General features: G+C 37.8%; 1 protein-coding gene across 1 annotated transcript in view; it reads left to right on the top strand.

Moving 5' to 3' along the window:
• The window catches only part of MATCAP2 (microtubule associated tyrosine carboxypeptidase 2), a 99017-nt gene that overhangs the window by 41942 nt on the left and 37641 nt on the right, over positions 1-19434 (top strand). The window contains exon 2 of the mRNA XM_014068567.2: positions 18488-19164. Coding sequence (XP_013924042.1) covers positions 18488-19164 — 677 coding nt within the window. The remainder of the gene's footprint in view (positions 1-18487; positions 19165-19434) is intronic.

The raw sequence follows: 19434 nt of genomic DNA, 5'->3' as shown, positions 1-19434 counted from the left end.
CAAAGAAAACAAAAAAGAGGACACATCAATGCAGAATCTTTGGGATACAATGAAGGCCTATGCTAGAGGCTTGATAATAGATTACACAAGGAAAAGAAACATCAAGAAATGACAAGCCTTTAAAACATTAGAGGATGATTACAAGAGAATTGAAAAAGAGCTACAGAAATTTCCACAAAAAAAAGTCAAAATAAAAATGGACACAATTAAACATAAAATGGGATTAATGGAAAAGGAGGAACTAGCACAAAAAATCAGAGGTGCTAAACAGAACTACTTTGAAGACGTGCCAAAATGAGCAAATTGACATTTGAAATCAGAGAACAAGAAGACAAACAATTTTATAACATATGGGATTTATTTTATCAATGGTTAGATAAAAAAATATGGAAATGAAATATATTAGAAAATCTTACAATACAAGGATAATGAAATAATGCAGAATGTACTATCATTGGATGGATTTAGAATGATGTAATGAAATGCCATAATATAAATTAATTCAAAATTCAGAATATCTCGCATAAAATGAAGTATAATTGATATAGTCAAATAAATGATTAATGATGATAATAATATATACATATATAATAGATTGATAATGAGATTTTATATAAATTGTGAGGACTTTGGAGAGAATGCACAAAAGTTTTGTAACCAACTGACATACTGTATGTAACTGGAAGGCGGTTTTATGTTTTAAGTCTTGTTTGTGTTTGTCTGAAAAAAATATTTAAAGATAAGAGAAAGGCCTTGCCAATCCAGCACAAGAAAACTGACAACAGTGTCTCCCCATACTCCCATAGGCAACCCTTTCGACAGATTGACTCTGGAACATCTGCTTCCCAGTTTCAGAGACCATATTCCCAGGGGGCAAATAGATACAGTCCTTCAGGGACAGGGGCAGACAACAGCCCTACGGCAAACAACCTTTCTGGCAGGCTAATGCCAAGCCCTTCCAAAGAGCATAGTGACTCGCCTCAACATGCTGATTGGTGGCCAACTACAAGCCTTCCTACCCCAGTGGAAGGAGACAACCACCGATGCCTGGGTCCTCCAGAAAGTGGGGCTGAGCCTCACCATAGAATTTCTCTCCCCACCGCCCCACCACTTCCTGAGTTGCCCCACTCCCAGGAACCCCTCCAAGAGGGAGTTGAAGGAAACCAAGATTCGCCACCTTCTAGACATCAAGGCAATAGAACCAGTTCCATCAGGTCAGGAGGGTCTAGGCTTCTACTCCATCCTTTTCCTAGTACCCAAGAACTCGGGGGGGGGGATTGCAGAGCTATTTTAGATCTCAAAAGACTCAACTCCCATGTAGCATACAAATGCTTTGAAATGCAGTCCCTAAATTCCAACCTGGGCAGCATTGGGGAGGGTCCAACATTGAGGATCTGCTTACCTCAATAGATCTCAGGGAGGCTTACCTGCACATGCCCATCAGACCATCACATCAAAAGTTCCTGTGCTTCCACAATGCGGGGTGCCACTTCCAGTATTGTGCTATGCCTTTTGGCCTGTCATCGGCCCCAAGGACCTTCACAAAGCTGTTAGCAGCAGTAGCAGCACATCTGCGTTCCTGACCGGTGAGGGTACAATGTTACATGGATGACATCCTTATTCAGTCCTCGTCCGTCAGACAAGCTCACCGGGTTGTGCGTACCACGATGCTTGTCCTGCAGAACCATGGCTTCTCCATGAATATGGAAAAGAGTCATCTCCAGCCCACCAAAAGACTCTTGTACCTAGGTCCTGTGATTGACACCTTGACCTGCAGGGTGTCCCTTTCTCCGGACTGCCACTCCAGTCTACGACAGATGGTCTCCTCCATTCAATCAAAATGCCAGATACTGCTGATACAGCTTTCCTGTCTGCTGGGGAAAATGATTTCTTGCTTGTTGGTTGTTTCCTGGGCAAGGTTGTATGCCTGACCACTACAGTGGCTTCTATTCCCGCACCAAAGAGCCAAAAGAAGCAACTCCAACATCAAGGTGCACATCTCTCCTCCTTTGGTGGCTATCTCCAGGAAGGGTTCCCTCTTCAAGGAACCACATTGAGTGATGGTAACATCATACACCACCCTGTTTGTTTGGGGGGCATATCTTCAGTCACATCTGTCCCAAGGGTGCTGGTCACAGGAAGAGCTGGAGAACAGCATCAACTGGATGGAGCTGAGGGCCACATATCTAGCCCTACAATGATTCAAGGATCGAGTCACCAGCCAACACATCCTCCTGCTCATGGACAATGTGGCCACCAAGACCCATATCAATTGCCAAGTGGGCACACATTCCAAGGCCCTGATGCGGAAGGCGGAAAAACAGTGTCTGTGGGCAGAGAGCCACCTCCTATCCATCTGAGCCAAGCACATCTCAGGGACATGCAACACTCAGGTGGACTGGTTCAGCAAGTCCACCATCAACCACTTGAGGCTTCATCCAGACCTCTTTCACCAGCTCATTGACATATTTGGCCAACCATGTGTAGACTTGTTTGCCCGACTGGATAATACACACCTGCCAAGGTTTTTCTCCCAACGCAGGGAGCAGAAGGAACAGCTCATGGCTACCGGGTCTCCTGTACACATTTCCCCCACTCGCCCTTATCCCAAGAGTGGTCAGGAAGATCCTCACCAAAAAGGCAGACGTGCTATTGGTCGCTCCATACTCGCCCCGCCGTCCGTGGTTTGTGGACCTCATCAATCTGTGGGTCCCCCGCCTATGGAGGATACCCCAGGACAGAGTCTTTCTCATCCAGGGGGTGCTGAACCACCCAGATCCTCTGGCTCCAGCTAACCATCTGACACTTGAGAGGGGTCTCCTGAGAAAATGGAAAATCTCTGGGTGGGTCATCCGGACCATATAGCGTCCAGATGTGACTCTACAAATTGTATTTATGACACAACCTGGGACGTCTTCTGCAGGTGGTACTCCACCTCTTCCATCGAGCCCACTTTGGCCTCCATTCCCCAGGTGCAAAATTTCCTCCAACATGGATTTGACAAGGGGCTTGCCCCAAACACCCTTTGAAGACAGGTTGCCATCTTAGCAACTATTATATGATCAGGTTCCAATCACACCCTCTCTAGATATCCGCAGATGTCCACTTTCCACAAGTGCAGTGAATCTGCGACCACCTGTGATCCCACATGGGATCTCACCCTGGTTCTCATCAACTCACCTTCCAAACCATTAAAGACTTCTAGCCTCCGTCATCTGACACTGAAAATTGCCTTGCTCATGGCGGTAACCTCTGCAAGGTGAATTTCAGAGCTGGCAGTTCTGTCGGTCCTCGAGAACCTGTGCATCATTCGGCCTGATAGGGTTATCTTCAGATTGTACCCATCATTCATTCCTAAAATAATTCTCATTTCACAGGTCTCAGGAAGTCACTTTACCTGACTTTTGCCCCAATGCCACTCATTCCACTGAAAAACGGTGGACGTCAGAAGGGCAATTCAATGTTACATCAAGAGAACAGTGTCCTTTCGATGAACTGAATCTTTATTTGTATCCTTTCAGCACCCCTCCATGGGTAGGAAGCTGTCATCAATTGTTATCGGTATATGTTTAAGAGACTCCATTGCACTCTCCTACGAACACCAATCCAAACAATCACCAGGTTATATTATTGCTCACTCCACTCACAGCACAGCTACCATGGCAACCTGGGCTACACAAGCTTCAGTGAAGGAAATATGTAGGGCAGCCAGGTGGGCCTCCCCATCACCGTTCATCCAAAATTATAAATTTGATTCATTTGCCTCGGCTGAGGTGTCATTTGGGCGGAGGTTCTAAAAGCAATCCATGAAGCTGACAGGGCCCTGGACAATCCATCTTCTCGCCCTTAGGACATTAAGGTATATCCCATGCTTGGATTCTCCAAGCAGTGCACAGGAGAAGGACTGTTGTCTTACCTGAACGGTAGCTCTCTGTGCCCTTCAAGAGAATCCAACCACACCCGAATCATGGATACGGACCCATATCATGCCATCTGGATATGATCCGTTTCCAGGTGGCATGAAGATGACCACACAACTGGTCATAAAAATCTTCTTATGATCCACGTCTTCGTTGATAAACTGAAGGTCAAGCGGGGAGGCAGGGCTAAAAGGACTCTAAAATTAACTCAGTCACCAGGCAGACAAACTGAAGTTGAACCCATGCTTGGAACAGAAAACTACCATTCAGATAAGACAACAATCCTTCTGGTGCTGGCTGATGTAGTCAGGACAGCTCCAGAAGGAAGGAAGTAAAAAGAGAAAGTGAGTCTATCTGGTGAGGTATTTTTTATATTTTGCAAAAGACTGCCAAAAGAAAAAATATTTAAAAGCCAAATTACATCCTTAAGCAAAAGAATTGAGTGGTGAAATTAACCCTAATTGGATTGATTTGGAAAGTTTTTTTTTCTTTGTAACTATTCTTTGTGGATTGAGGTGCTCGCAACATTTCTTATTTCTCCCCTTAAAGTGAACGGATTGATTTTTTCTTCTTCTTCTGCTTTTTGTTGCTTTATTCCTTGACTTCTGGATTAAAACCTTCCTTCTTATTTTAACAATTATAACAATTCTTCCTATTACTTGTTATTAAAAGAAATCTAAAGAACTTTGTTTCCTATAAGCCAGAGATAAATATTATAAAGTGAAAAGTAGTAACACTGCCACTCGGAAGTCAGAGGCTGGAGTTTTTGAAACAACATATCTCTTCTATTACCTTCTTTGATTTCACTGACTTTGTAGCTGAAGGGTTTGCAACTTGTTTACAGAAACTGATAAAGAGCCAAGGGCATGAATTGTTTTCACAGGTGCCTTTGAGAACTATTTTGGCAGGAGAAAGAAAGGGGAAAAAACCAGAACCCTTCTCCTTTGAAGAGCATAAAAGAACTTATGTTCAAGTCAACCTAAAATAAAAAAATAAAAGAGGCCTGGAAGGCTAGCGTGGCAGTGGCTATTAGTTTTTTTGGGAAACATGGATTAATATTCAGATGAGGAAACTTTAAAATTCCAAAATATCTTGGCTGGAATTCAAAATCTATTGGAAGGATATGGGAGAATTGAGAAGAAGTTGGAAAAATTAGTCTTCCTCACAGCAAAAGATGATGGGGTTGGAGCCCCAAAAATTAAAGAGGAGAATGAAAATATAGAAGATAAAGACAAGATAATAGATGGATTTATTAATGGAGCAAATGTGTGTGAAAGTGAAAAGAAGGGAATATGGAAAAGGAAATTCGACAAATTGGAGTTCCAAGATACAGAAGAAAAAAAATGGTAATGATGATGGACTTAAGAAGAGAAATGTTTTCAAAAGCAACCAAAGACGAGCTAATTTTAGTAGCAGCTGGAGGGCAATGAGATTACCTGAGAGATCCTTCAAGCAACAAAGTGCGGAGAGAAGTCTATAAAAACCTTATAAAGGAGATAAAAAGAAGACTGACACCACTATTGACAAGAGAAATAAGACTGTTTTGTTACTGGAAAGTTACAGGTTGACAATGAAAGTTGATAATAAAAATATAGTTGATTTTGGTGATCAACGAGTAGGAATTTAGTAAGTCTTAGATTGTTTTAGATTATTAAGATGTTATTAAATATTTATTCATTAACAAATAATTAACTGTAATAACAATAATGAAATGACAATGAATACAGCTTACTGACATATACAGTACGTGTACTGGCATACTAGTAAAAGCAATTTGGATATAAATTGTGACTTGGGAAAAAGATCTATACATTTTATTAACAAAATTTTATTTAGATCTTGTCATAAAGGTGTAAGGTGTTTCGTTTCTTTTTTGGGGGGAGGGGGGATCTGACGAGACGAGATGGGACATACATTATAATAACAACAAGGAAATGTCAATGGACATAATAATATATACATGCTATTGTATTGGCAAAAATAACTTGGATATAAATTCTAAACAGTGAGTTGGGGGAAAGGTTTAGAAACTTTATTAATTGACTTTTACTTAAAAGACGCTATAAAGGTGTAATGTTATTGGAGGATTTTTTGAAATAGCTAATGAATGCCATTATGTGGTTGTGTCTTTAAGTATGAATGATTTGAGGTTAAAGCATGTTCAAATTATTGTAGTCAAATGAGAATTGTGGTACATTGATAGTAAGATATACAAAGATTTTTTTATTTAAAGTGTATAATCTAATATGAACTATAAGTAATGACTGTGGAAGAAATGCAGGAAAGTTATTTGTAACCAATCGACATGCTTTCTACAAGATGTAATGATGACTCTTTTTTTGTGTTTTTGTTCAATTAAAATAAAAATAAAAACTTTAAAAAAACAATCCTTCTGGTGCTGACTTCAGATTTTCTCCCAAGCATAACTCTGGCACAATTGGAGCAGAATGCTATTAAATGCTTTCTGTGGTAAACCCAATTTTATGTAAGCTTCCCATCACTGCAGAACATGTAGTTTCTGCATCTTGTTTCTTCAATTCCACCAGCTCAACAAAAATGGTTGTTGGGCATTCTGAATGCTCAACTTTAACAAAAACTATCACAACTGCTTTCATTGAGTCTTCATCAATGATCAAACACACTTTCAGATTCTTTGCAATAATTCTGGTAAACATGGTGGTTTTAATTTTGTTTGCAATGAATTCATCTATTTTCATGGCGGATCTCTGTGAATGCAAGCCTACTCCCAGATCTACTCCAATTGCAGTTAGCAAATCTATCTGCACTTCAGTGACTGAGAAGGTTTACATCTTTGTGCCAGATTGTAAACTGTAAAAAATATTGTGCTAGTAATGGATAAATGTTTTCCAGTTAACTTATTTACGGATTTTGTTAGAGCATCCTGCTCCCATCTTTTTTCTGCAAATAATGTGTGATTTTGATTTAAAATGTTCCTTTATATTTTTCTGAGAGATGCTTGCTGATTCTCCTTATTTTCCCCTGCTGCCTCCATTCTTTGGAAACATGAATGCCTTTCTCTAATGAGAACCCGTATTTCACACAATACTCACAACCTAACTTTTAGTCGGACACTGTCAGTCCACCATACTTCTTGAAGTTTCTATATTGCTGCAAATTCCAGTAGTCAGTTTGGAAGACTTTCAGTGGAGTTGGACTTGCTGCTTTCTCTGACTTCAAGTGGTGGAAGTGATTGTGCTTGTGGTGCTGGTGGTGGTGCTTATCCACCTGATTGTGCTGGTAGTGCTGGCACTGGTGGTGCCAGTGTTGGTCTACGTGTTGGTGCTGGTGACTGTTGTGGATCAGCTGATTGCTCCTTTCTTGGTTTTTTGGTGAAGAAAGTGGTCATACTCTGTTGCCTCTTCTTCATCCGGTTAAATAATACTAACTGCAAAAGAAATAAAACAATATTGTACTTTGGACTTGATTGTGGTTGTAAGTTGAGGACTACAGGTAACAGAAGGGATCTCTGTTCTCATCCAACAATGTACAGTCTTTTCAGGAAGGATGTCCCCAACAAACAGGAAAGATATAGTTTTTCATCTAAAAAGTTAGATCAAGAAGAATGAATTTCATAGGTAGATTCATAGAGCAATACAGATTTCTTTTTCTGAAATTTATTCCTCAGTTCAAAAAACAGGAATACATGAATTAGGTTCAGTACTTAGATCAGTCCAAGTAGCTCTTCAAGAGCTAAACCCGGTAGGTGGTTGGCTTATCAGATTAGGAAAAAAAGAAAAACTCGAAATGTATCTAAATTGTGTTATAGAGGGAAGGAAGTGTTTCAACAGGAGGAGATCCAAAAGGTATTTCGGGAATTTTATACAGAACTGTACAAAGGGGACAAAATTAGGGGTTTAGACATAGATAAATACTTAGATAAAGAGAAAATCCCCTTAAAGAAGAATACAGGCAAAAGTTGAACCAACCAATAACCTCTGGGGAAATCCTGCAGGTAATTAAACAACTAAAGTTAGGGAAAGCACCAGGTACAGATGGCCTAACAGCGGTTTATTATAAAAACTTACAGTTAGAAATGGTAGAACCTCTTAGAGAATTATTTAATAAAATTCAATCGGAAGGTAAAGTGCCCCCATCATGGAAGACAGCGTTTATATCGTTGATACCCAAAGAAGATCAAGATATTACTCAGCCAAAAAATTATAGACCTATTTCATTACTTAATGTAGATTATAAAATTTTTACTAAAATATTAGCAAATAGGTTAATGGTGGTCATTCAACAATTGATACATACCGACCAAACAGGTTTTATACAGGGGAGACAGATGAAGAGCAATGTTAGATTAATCACTAATGCTTTAGAATATTTGGGAAAGAATAATCAAATCCCTGCCGCATTCATATTTTTGGATGCCGAGAAGGCCTTTGATCGAGTTAATTGGCAATTCCTGTTGAAGATATTGCAAAAAATGCAGATAGGAGATAGTTTTTTACGTTCAATTGATGCAATATACCAACAGCAAACAGCCCAAATCATAGTCAATGGAAGCTTAACAGACTCTCTTCAAATTGAAAAAGGTACAAGACAGGGCTGTCCTTTGTCCCCACTATTGTTCATTATAACTTTGGAAGTATTGTTGAATAAAATACAGGGCTTGGATGGTTTAAAAGGGATCAAGATTAGACAGCAAGAATATAGGGTCCGCGCCTTTGCGGATGATTTGGTCATAATATTGGAACAACCGCAGGAATCCAGTATGGTTTTAATGAATACGATTAATCAATATGGCCAAGTCTCTGGCTTTAAAATAAATTTAGGAAAAACTAAAATATTAGCCATAAATATGAATACTAAACAAAAGGAAGAATTAAGAGTGATGCTAGGATGTGAGGTAGTTAAAAAAGTCAAATATCTTGGAGTTAATATTTTAACTTCAAATGGGAAATTATATAAGCATAATTATGAACCACTTTGGCATAGTATACAGACGGAGATGAAAAAGTGGGAGAAACTGCACTTATCTTTGTTGGGTAGGATAGCGGCAGTGAAAATGAACATCTTACCAAAATTTTTATTTCTTTTTCAAATGTTACCAATACTTAAAAGAGATGCGAATCTTCTAGAATGGCAGAAGGGTATCAACAAATTTGTATGGGCAGGAAAGAAGCCGAGGGTAAAGATGAAAATAATGCAGGATGTACGTGAAAGAGGAGGATTGAAATTACCTAACTTAAAATTATATTATGATGCAGTGGCATTATCTGCAATTAGTGATTGGATCCATTTAACCAATGATAGAATATTGAATATCGAGGGACATGATTTGTTATATGGTTGGCATGCTTACTTGTTATTTAACAAAAAATTGGATAAGAATTTTAAAAATCATTTGTTAAAATATGATTTTTAAAATTCTTATCCAATTTTTTGTTAAATAACAATATCAACACAAACTAAACGATAAGTTGCCCATGTGGGCAATTCCTAGACATGCAATTCAAAATATGAATATAGAACAAAAACATGATAGAACCACTTACAGACAACTTCTTACTTCAGAAAGGGGAGTGTTACAATTAAAATCTTTAGAGGTACTTAAAAGAGGAGAAGGTAGTTCAAACATGGTTTCAGTATGGCCAATTACAGGCTAGGTGGAAAACAGATCAAAAAACTGGCTTTGTTAAAGTTGAGGACAATCTGTTTAAACAAATAAGAGATCAAAGCTTAATGCATATAAAGAGGATATATAATGTACTAATACAGATGGATTCCGAAACGGAACTGATTAAAGACTGTATGATAAAATGGGCTCAGAATATTGAGGAACCAATAATTCTGGACACATGGGAAAGATTATGGGTAAGAAATGTGAAATTTACACAAGCACAAAATTTGAGAGAAAATTTTTATAAGATGTTTTATAGATGGCATTTAGATCCCAAAAAGCTCGCTTCTATGTATCCGAATGTACAACCTAAATGTTGGAGATGTGGTTCTCTTGATGCTACATATTTTCATATATGGTGGACATGTCGTAAGGTTAAGGCATTTTGGATAAAAATATGGTGGATCATGCAAAATATCTTCAAAAGAAGGATAAAATTCACCCCTCAGTTGTTTTTATTAGGTATATGTACTGATTTTACAGCGGGGGAGATTAACTTGGTTCTGTATTTAATAACGGCAGCAAGACTGTTGGTGGCGCAATATTGGAAGAAGGAAGACGTGCCTACAACTCAAGAATGGACTTTGAAAGTTATAAACTTAGCCGAGATGGCAAAAATTTCAGCATATCTTAAAGAACATTCAAACGAGAGATATAAACGAGACTGGAAAAAATGGATTGATTATACACAAAGCAAATATGGGACTAAGAAATTCCAGATAGCCTATGCTTAAGATTAGCAATAAGTTAAACTGTTTAAAGTTTGGGTAACAGTAAGAAGCTGAGTTGTTTTAAGATACTTTAGACTGTGTTTGTCAAAAAGTTATACCGTGTACGGGCTCTGGGAAGTCGGGGGGAGGGAAGGGAGGTGGGGTTTTAGGAGGAGGGGGGAGGGGGGAAATATAATATGTGTTAGATCTTAAAGTACATGATTGCACTTGTATACTGTGGCTTCTTAATGTTAGGGTAAGAAGAGGACAAGCTGAACATATTGATAGACAATACAAATACACCGAAGAGAGGAGTAGAGCGAAAGAAGAAAGAGGGGTAGAGAGGGTGGGAGAGAGGATTGGAGGCAGGAGGAGAAGGAAGGGAGGGAAGGTATTGGGAGAGAGGAGTGCTAGAGGGGGAGGGGAAGTAGGTAGAGGGGAATGTCAGAAGGAAGAATGAAAGTTGGAGGGGGGTGAAAGAGGGTGAATTTTATCCTTCTTTTGAAGATATTTTGCATGATCCACCATATTTTTATCCAAAATGCCTTAACCTTACGACATGTCCACCATATATGAAAATATGTAGCATCAAGAGAACCACATCTCCAACATTTAGGTTGTACATTCGGATACATAGAAGCGAGCTTTTTGTAATCTAAATGCCATCTATAAAACATGCCGGTGCTCTCTGTAGCTTTTTGTCCTCTCTACTGTCCACATCCCACGAAGTAAGCCATAGGCTTACTTACCTTTAGGAAGCCGCAGGAGGAGGCAGCAGTAATGCAGCAGGGCAGGCAGGCTGGGAAGTCAGTGAGGATCAGGAAGTCAACAAATGATAATGTGAGAGCCAGGCTAGTAAAGGTTGTGGGCTGCGTGATAACCACAGTATATACAGGGCTCTCAGAGGCGGGGCGATTGGCGAGCCATCAAGTCAATGAGCGGAGGGCATGTAGGCAAGCATGGTGTGGATGGGCAGGATGAGAGAGAGAGAGAGGGAGAGAGAGAGGGGGGGCGACTGGGCACATGGGAGGAGTGAGTGGGTACAGGCCAGGAGACTATATTAGTATGGGCCAGGCTGCTATTGCTACCAGTTCGGAAAGCTATGGCCAATTATTACTACCTATTCAGCCAAACCTGGTAGGAACCCACCTCTGCTATCAAATAGGAAAGAATAAGATACAGATAAATATTTTTAAAAAGAGCAGAAGTAGTACACCTTTATGCTAACAAATATGGAAAACCATAAAATCTGATTTGGCATTGCATTCGTATCAGCCCTTTCTCATTCTCCTGTTTCTGAACTCCATCTATGACACTCTTGAGTATAGGTCAGATAATTTTCCCTTCTGTTTTCTTTCCAGTGTATGTGTATTAATTATCAAGGCCCCTTCCAACATTTTTAAAATTAGAACTAAAATCTAATACCAATTAAATTTTCTAGGCCTTTGATTAAATGGTAGTTTTAGTTTCTTTTATACAATTTCGTAGTCATATCACTGCTGAAACTCTTGATAGAAGTTCAGAGTTGTAATAATTTAATCTTTTGGTATGTTTTTTTACATTATGCTTTATATAATTTCTGGTTACAATAATAAATCAACTCAATAATTAAAATCAAGAAATTAAATAATTGATTATATTTGCATAATATGATTAATTATTGCTTGTTTTTAATATTGAATAAGTTATGGCATTTGCATGAGCAGAATGCCATGTGACCTGTGTATGATTTCAGCCATTCTTTTGTTATAGAATAAAAAGATGTCTTGTATCATATGTTATAATCATGAATATATTTTACTAAGCAACATTGATTCTTGTGCTGAGATATTATGAATTTGTGGTATGTTGAATTTTAACAAGGATGATTCAGGGGAAGAACAAGAGAACTAGAATACCACTAAGTAGACCCATACAGATAGTCCTCAACTTTTTGTTGCTAAGCAAGACAGTTAAGTATGTTTTGTACCATTTTATGACCTTTCCTGTCACAGTTGTTAGTTGAATCACAGTTAGTTGTAACACAGTTATTAAGTGAATCTGACTTTCTCATTGACTTTGTCAATCAGAAGGCTACAAAATGTAATCACAGGATCCCCAGAACTTCAACCATCATAAATAAATTTCAGTTAGCATCTGAATTTTGATCAGGTGACATGGGAATGCTGAAATGAACTTAAGTATGGAAAACAGCCATAAGTCAAGGACTACCTGTATTAAATTTATCTCAGCAATTATTATTATTATTCGCAACAACACAATTGTATCACAGCGGCCAGTTGTTTCACTGGATTTGGCATTGGTTACTAGTCAGGCCCCACCCAGCAGCCTAGGACGTCATAATATGTTTTCGTAATATGCATGTGGATCCAAGCAGTGCGGCTTTTTGCATTTGACTGATGGTGATTTTGTCAATTTTTAACTGTTTTAAATGTAGTTCCAGTGCTTTTGGAATAGCACCCAGTGTGCTGATTACCACTAGAATTACCACTGCTAGTTTGTGCCATAATCGTTGAATTTCGATTTTTAAGTCCTGGTATTTCGCAATTTTTTCATGTTCCTTCTCGTCGACCCTGCTATCACCTGGTATTGCAATGTCTATGATTGTAACCTTATTATTCTCAACCAGTGTGATGTCTGGTGTATTATGCGCCAGTATTTTGTCCGTTTGTATACAAAAATCCCACAAGATCTTGACCATCTGATTTTCAGTGACTTTTTTAGGCTTATGTTCCCACCAGTTTGTTGCTGTTTTAATATTATAATTTTTGCACAAATTCCAGTGGATAATTTGTGCTACTGAATTGTGCCGCAATTTATAATCAGTCTGTGCGATTTTTTTACAGCAGCTGAGTATGTGATCAACAGTTTCATCAACTTCTTTGCAAAGTCTGCATTTGGCATCATCAGAGGATTTTTCAATTTTGGCCTTAATGGAATTTCTGCAGATAGCTTTTTCTTGCGCAGCCAGGATTAGTGACTCTGTTTCTTTCTTTAATGTACCTGTTGTTAACCATAACCAAGTTTGTTCACTGTCCACTTTATCTTTTATTTTTTCCAGAAATTGACCATGCAATGCTTTGTTCTGCCGACTCTCCATTCTTAATTTTATCACATCTTTTCTATATTCTTGTTTCGTCTGTTGGGCCTTCAGTAGATTTCTGTTCTTTACTTCAATTAATAGATGTTCTTGACTTTCTTTTAAATAATCAGCCCGTGCATGTTTTTCTTCTTCAACTATTTGCTTCACTTGTAATAATCCTCTGCCACCTGATTTTTGGGGCAGGTATAGTCTATCAGTATCACCACGTGGATGTAAACTGTAGTGCATTGTCATTAGTTTCCTGGTTTTTTTGTCCAGAATGTCCAAATCAGCTTGTGTCCAGTTAACTATACCAGCTGTGTATCTTATAACTGGTATTGCCCAGGTATTTATGGCCTTGATTATATTTCCACCATTCAATTTAGATTTCAAAATTTTCCTAACTCTGTTGATGTACTCCCTCCTGACAATAGTTTTTACTTCTTCATGCTTAATATTATGCAACTGCAGAATGCCTAAGTATTTGTAGGCTTCATTTTCATTGCATTTAATTATTTGGGCATTGGGCATTTCAATTCCCTCACATATAGTGATTTTGCCCCTTTTTATGGATACAGTGGCGCATTTTTCCATGCCAAACTGCATTGAAATATCGGTGCTGAATACTCGGACTGTGTTTGTCAGTGATTGGATTTCTATTTCTGACTTTCCATAGAGTTTCAAATCATCCATATATAATAAATGCAAAATTTTTTCAGCTTCTTTGGCTGTTTGGTAGCCTAATTTCATTTTTTTAAAGATTACTGATAGTGGGATCATCGCGATGATGAAGAGAAGAGGTGAAAGTGAATCACCTTGGAAAATTCCTCGCTTGATATTAACCATTCCGTAGTTCTCATTCCCTACTGCCAACTCAGTTCTCCATTGTTTCATCGTCGAGGTGGCGCAGTGGTTAAATGCAGCACTGCAGGCTACTGCTAGATCAGCAGTTCAGCGGTTCAAATCTCACCGGCTCAGGGTTGACTCAGCCTTCCATCCTTCCGCGGTGGGTAAAATGAGGACCCAGATTGTTGGGGGCAATATGCTGACTCTCTGTAAACCGCTTAGAGAGGGCTGAAAGCCCTATGAAGCGGTATATAAGTCTACTGCTAAGTCTACTGCTATCGCCTTTTCAGTAAAGGATGTAATATTTTTTGCTAATGCCAGTTGTTTCTAAGCATTTTATGATCCAACTATGTGGCAATGAGTCGAATGCCTTTTTGTAATCAATCCAGACCATATTCAAGTTCGTTTTTCTGTTCTTACAATTTTCTAATATCATTTTATCAATTAGGAGCTGATCTTTTGTGCCCCTGCTCCTTCTTTTGTTGCCTTTTTGCTCTACTGGCAAAATGTTATTTATTTCCAAATAATCCATAATGTTATCAGCAATAATGCCTATGAGTAATTTGAAGGTTGTTGGCAAGCATTTATTGGTCTGTAGTTTTCAGGTATTGTTCCTTTAGTTGCATCTTTCTGAATCAAGTATGTTTTTCCCGTTGTCAACCATTCATCAATTTGACCATTTTGTAAAATTTCATTCAGTTGCCTGGCCAATATTACATGTAAACTGGTCAGATATTTGAGCCAGAAACCATGTAATTGGTCATTTCTAGGTGATGTCCAATTCTTTACTTTTTTTACTTGATTTTTAACCATCTCAGTTGTTATTTCTAATACTTGTTTGTTGCCAATGCTTTTCTCAAAGTCATGTATCCACTTTGCTTCCTTATTGTAGTCCTTTGCATTTTCTCACAATTCTTTCCATAATTCAAGTGTGGCCTGCCTTTCTGGTTTTCCACTTTTGGTGTCAATATTCACATTAAGACTTCGATAAAAACGCCGTTGGTCTGATCGAAATTGCTGATTTTGTTTGTATTGGATGATTCATGCCTCATATCTTTCAATTCTTCTAGCTGTTGCTGTTATCTGATGTTTTACAATCTCTACAGCTTCATTGATGTTTCTTGTATCCAATCTACATCTTCTGATTAGCTGATCTATGATGTTGCTATTTTTTAGCCGTTGTTCATGCATGTTCTTTAAGTTACTAGCATCTGTCCTTAATTTTTTGACTTTTTGTTCTAATCGGATTTTCCACTTTGGCTTTGATACTTTTTCCATTGTGTGACTAGGTGCTTTGATTTTAATGCCTAGTTCATTAGTGATTATTATAGCTGCACTGTACATTAACGGATTTGTTTCCAAGATAGATCCCAATTCAATTGTTGAAAGCACTGCATTAACCATTTTCATGATAGGGGCTGTTTGCTGTTGGTAAATTTTCTTAGGCACAGTTTTTAATGATGGTAAACGTTGCCTTTCCTCATTGGACAGAAAATGCTCAATGATCTTGTCCTTCAATTCTTTTCGTTTTTGAGTCAGTTCATCAGTTGGTTCAATGATAACTGGTTCTGGTGGTAGTGTTGTCATTTCCTCCCCGACAGATTCTTCTGGGAGTTCTACTACAATGTCTTTAGTTGTGTCTTGAGTATCAGTTATTTCCGCTTGTGGTGTTGTTTTTGTAGTTTTGCAATTTGCCTGAATTTCCTCAAGTTCAACTTCACTAAACACTTTATTCCGTATAATAAATCGCCTTTGATTTGCTAGTCGTTGTTCACTAACATTTTAATCTGGATATTGTTGTTTCCATAATTCATACATTCGCTTTAAATAGCCTCTTTTTTCTGGCTCTGAGTTGTAATAACAGGCCATTATGGCACGGTTTTCATCTGCACTATATTTTTGTCGTTTTGTTGGCTGGTCCACTTGTAGCCCACTTGTCGATGGATGCCCAGGGACCTCAACATCCGCCACGGCCTTTGTTAACCCATGCGACGACTGATGCGGTATAGAATTTTTATTTGTTTCTTTTACCATGTTGTATGGATTGGCGGGTTTTTATGGGGCCAGGTTGCCAACCTGACTCCAATCCTCCTCCTTGCTCATCCGGGCTTTGGACCAGCAACAGCGGAGTTATGTATTGTTGTTATTGTTATTGTTGTTATTGTTTTTGTTGTTGTTATTGTTGTTGTTATTGTTGTTGTTATTGTTGTTGTTATTGTTATTATTATTATTGTTATTGTTATTATTGTTATTATTGTTATTATTGTTATTATTGTTATTATTGTTATTATTGTTATTATTGTTATTATTGTTATTATTGTTATTATTGTTATTATTGTTATTATTGTTATTATTGTTATTATTGTTATTATTGTTGTTATTGTTATTGTTATTATTGTTATTATTGTTATTACAACAGAATTGTATCACAGTAGCCAGTTGTTTTGCCGGATTTGGCATTGAATACTAGTCAGGCCCCACCCAGGGGCCTAGGACGTCTTAATGTATTTTCATAATATGTGTGCGGATCCAAGCAGTGCAGCTTTTTGCATTTGACTGATCGTGATTTTGTTAATTTTTAACTGTTTTAAATGTAATTCCAGTGCTTTTGGAATAGCACCCAGTGTGCCGATTGCCACTGGAATTACCACTGCTGGTTTGTGCCATAATCGTTGAATTTCGATTTTTAAGTCCTGGTATTTCGCAATTTTTTCATGTTCCTTCTCGTCGACCCTGCTATCACCTGGTATTGCGATGTCTATGATTGTAACCTTATTTTTCTCAACCAGTGTGATGTCTGGTGTATTATTCGCCAGTATTTTGTCCATTTGTATACAAAAATCCCATAAGATCTTGACCATCTGATTTTCGGTGACTTTTTCAGGCTTATGTTCCCACCAGTTTGTTGTTGTTTTAATATTATAATTTTATTAATAGTTAATAATCAATAAACAACAACTATTATTATTAATAATAATAATAACTGCAATGTTTTCCCTGAATAAAATAACAATATACTACATCAGGCACTTTGCGTTTGATAAATAGATAGGAACTTGAGTTAATAATGTTATTACAAGGTATGATCATTAGTATGTTAATGCAATACTTGCTCTGATTATGTTCAAATGTAGTCAATTGTAACATGCTTGTTCTTGAGAAGGAAATATAAAAGGAAGAGTCGGTTCGATTTATTTTCCTTCAAATGACAAAAGTAGGTAGAACGTACTCATATATGTTTTGATATTGCATTTGTATTCCCACTCCTACTCCTTTTTTGCTTTTCCTGTGGAAAAGCATTAAGTCTATAACATTCTAAAGCTGAATAAAATAGTGACTTAATGTATACTTTCCTCCAAGTAATTTTTCTGATATATTCTCTCTCTTCTCTCCATCACTCTATTACAGGCGTTGAATTTGCAGTGCAGTGGGGGGAAAAAGGGCTTTTAGAATTGAAAGTCTGCTCTAGAAGTAGTTTTGTATCAGCATGTTTTCTTTTACATTCAAACATCAGGAAAAATTGGTATAAATTTAAAGGAGATTTAATGGCCATTCTAGTTGAGGAATTTTGGACGAATGGGAGGTGTATGAAGGGCATCCAGGCTGGGAAAGTTTTATCTGGTCAATAGCATGTTTTCTGGTAGAGCAGTGTTTCTCAAGCTCAACTACTTTTAAGATGCATGGATTGGAATTTCTAGAATCTTAAAATGGCTGAGATTGAGAAATTGTATGCTTGAAGAATCTGCAGAATCTGACTGTTTTGTCAAAATGGTAAAATGAGCATCATTCCATTACAATATGTAACTTTCATATGTTCATGTGACATAAAGACATAGCACACATTTGATTTTAATGTTCCATCTCCCCCTAGTTGTCTTTATTTTCCGTGTTAGTTTTTTAAATATGGAGCAAAAGAGTGTTTTAAATAATTGTTTAGTGCAGAAGGCAGGACAGTTTTCCTGTTTTACAGTTCATGCACTTAAACAGGAATGTTTAGGATAAATTCAACATGTTAACATAGAGGAAAATCCAAAATGTTTCCATATCTATACTTTTAAAAGATAGGAACATTTTAGAAAGAGCAAAGTCAGCCCATATGCTTTTTTTGCTGCCCTAATGTTGATAATTGTGTGTGGAAATGCCACAATTCAAATTTTTTAGAGGTCTATATTTTAGCAATTAAACCTCTTTTATATATTTATATGTTTGAATTCACATTGCATATTAAAATCTAGAAAAACCTTTTTAATTGAATTAGCCTTTTTAATTTTTTTTTATTCAGAAAAGCTTCACTGGCCAGAGCAAGAACTGTCCAAGAAGTCCATCTTGAAGCCTGCAGAACAGAAATTTCTTTGCATGAATGACACCAGAAGTGTTAAGTCCTGCATCCTTAAGGACAACTTCACCACAGGGACAAGCAGCTACAATGTTTTGCTGCAGAGCAAAGAGGAAAAAAAACATCAGAAACATTCATCAACCCACCACAAAAGACTCCGGAAGCCCACCAAACCCATTCATAGCTCACACAGTAATGAACGCCACAAGGTTAAGACACCACTGTTCATTCCCCCAAATGGGTGGTGCTGTTTCAAAAGGCACTCCTCCTATTTTATTCCCAACTCACTCCGCAATGGGATTAAATTAGCACAAAGTATTTCAGTAACAGGGAACAGCATAGGATTGTCAACTCCACCAAAGAACAAATCTAAAAAACATTTTACCTTTAGCCTAGGAAAGTCCAAACATTTGCAAACATCTAAAAGCTGCTTAAAAGATGGAGATGCCACTGGTCGAAAGTTTTGTATCCTCACTGCAATCAAGCCTTCCAATGTGGAAAGAGAGAAGCTAAAGTTCTTCAAATCAGATTTTACCTCTAACCCACAGTTTGAATATGCAAGTTCTGTCCTGCCCAGTGTACTTGAAAAGTACAGCCAAGCATCCAGCTTATTTCTTAAACAGGTAAAGATATTTTGCTATACCTATTTCTCATGCATAATTCTTTTTGAGTCAGTTTTTCTTCTTTCTCCTATTATTTTTTTCCTTAGATCTTTTGGCCTAGAAAGGGGATAGTGTGATTAGGAAAGAGCTTTTGAAAAGCAGGATGAAAGGAGACAGAGCATTTGTGCAGCTTTCATTTCCATTTTGAGAAGTGAAAGTCTGAAGCAGGGCCTCTATTGATAATGGCCTCTGAAACAAGCAGCGGTGACATCAAAGCAATAACACATGATC

Source organism: Thamnophis sirtalis, unplaced genomic scaffold (assembly GCF_051295495.1).
Source record: "Thamnophis sirtalis isolate CommonGarterSnake01/CBP01778 unplaced genomic scaffold, rThaSir2_p1.2 scaffold_4, whole genome shotgun sequence".
Classification (NCBI taxonomy): domain Eukaryota; kingdom Metazoa; phylum Chordata; class Lepidosauria; order Squamata; family Natricidae; genus Thamnophis; species Thamnophis sirtalis.
Note: the sequence above shows the minus strand (reverse complement) of the source record. Positions and strands in the feature narration are given on the sequence as shown.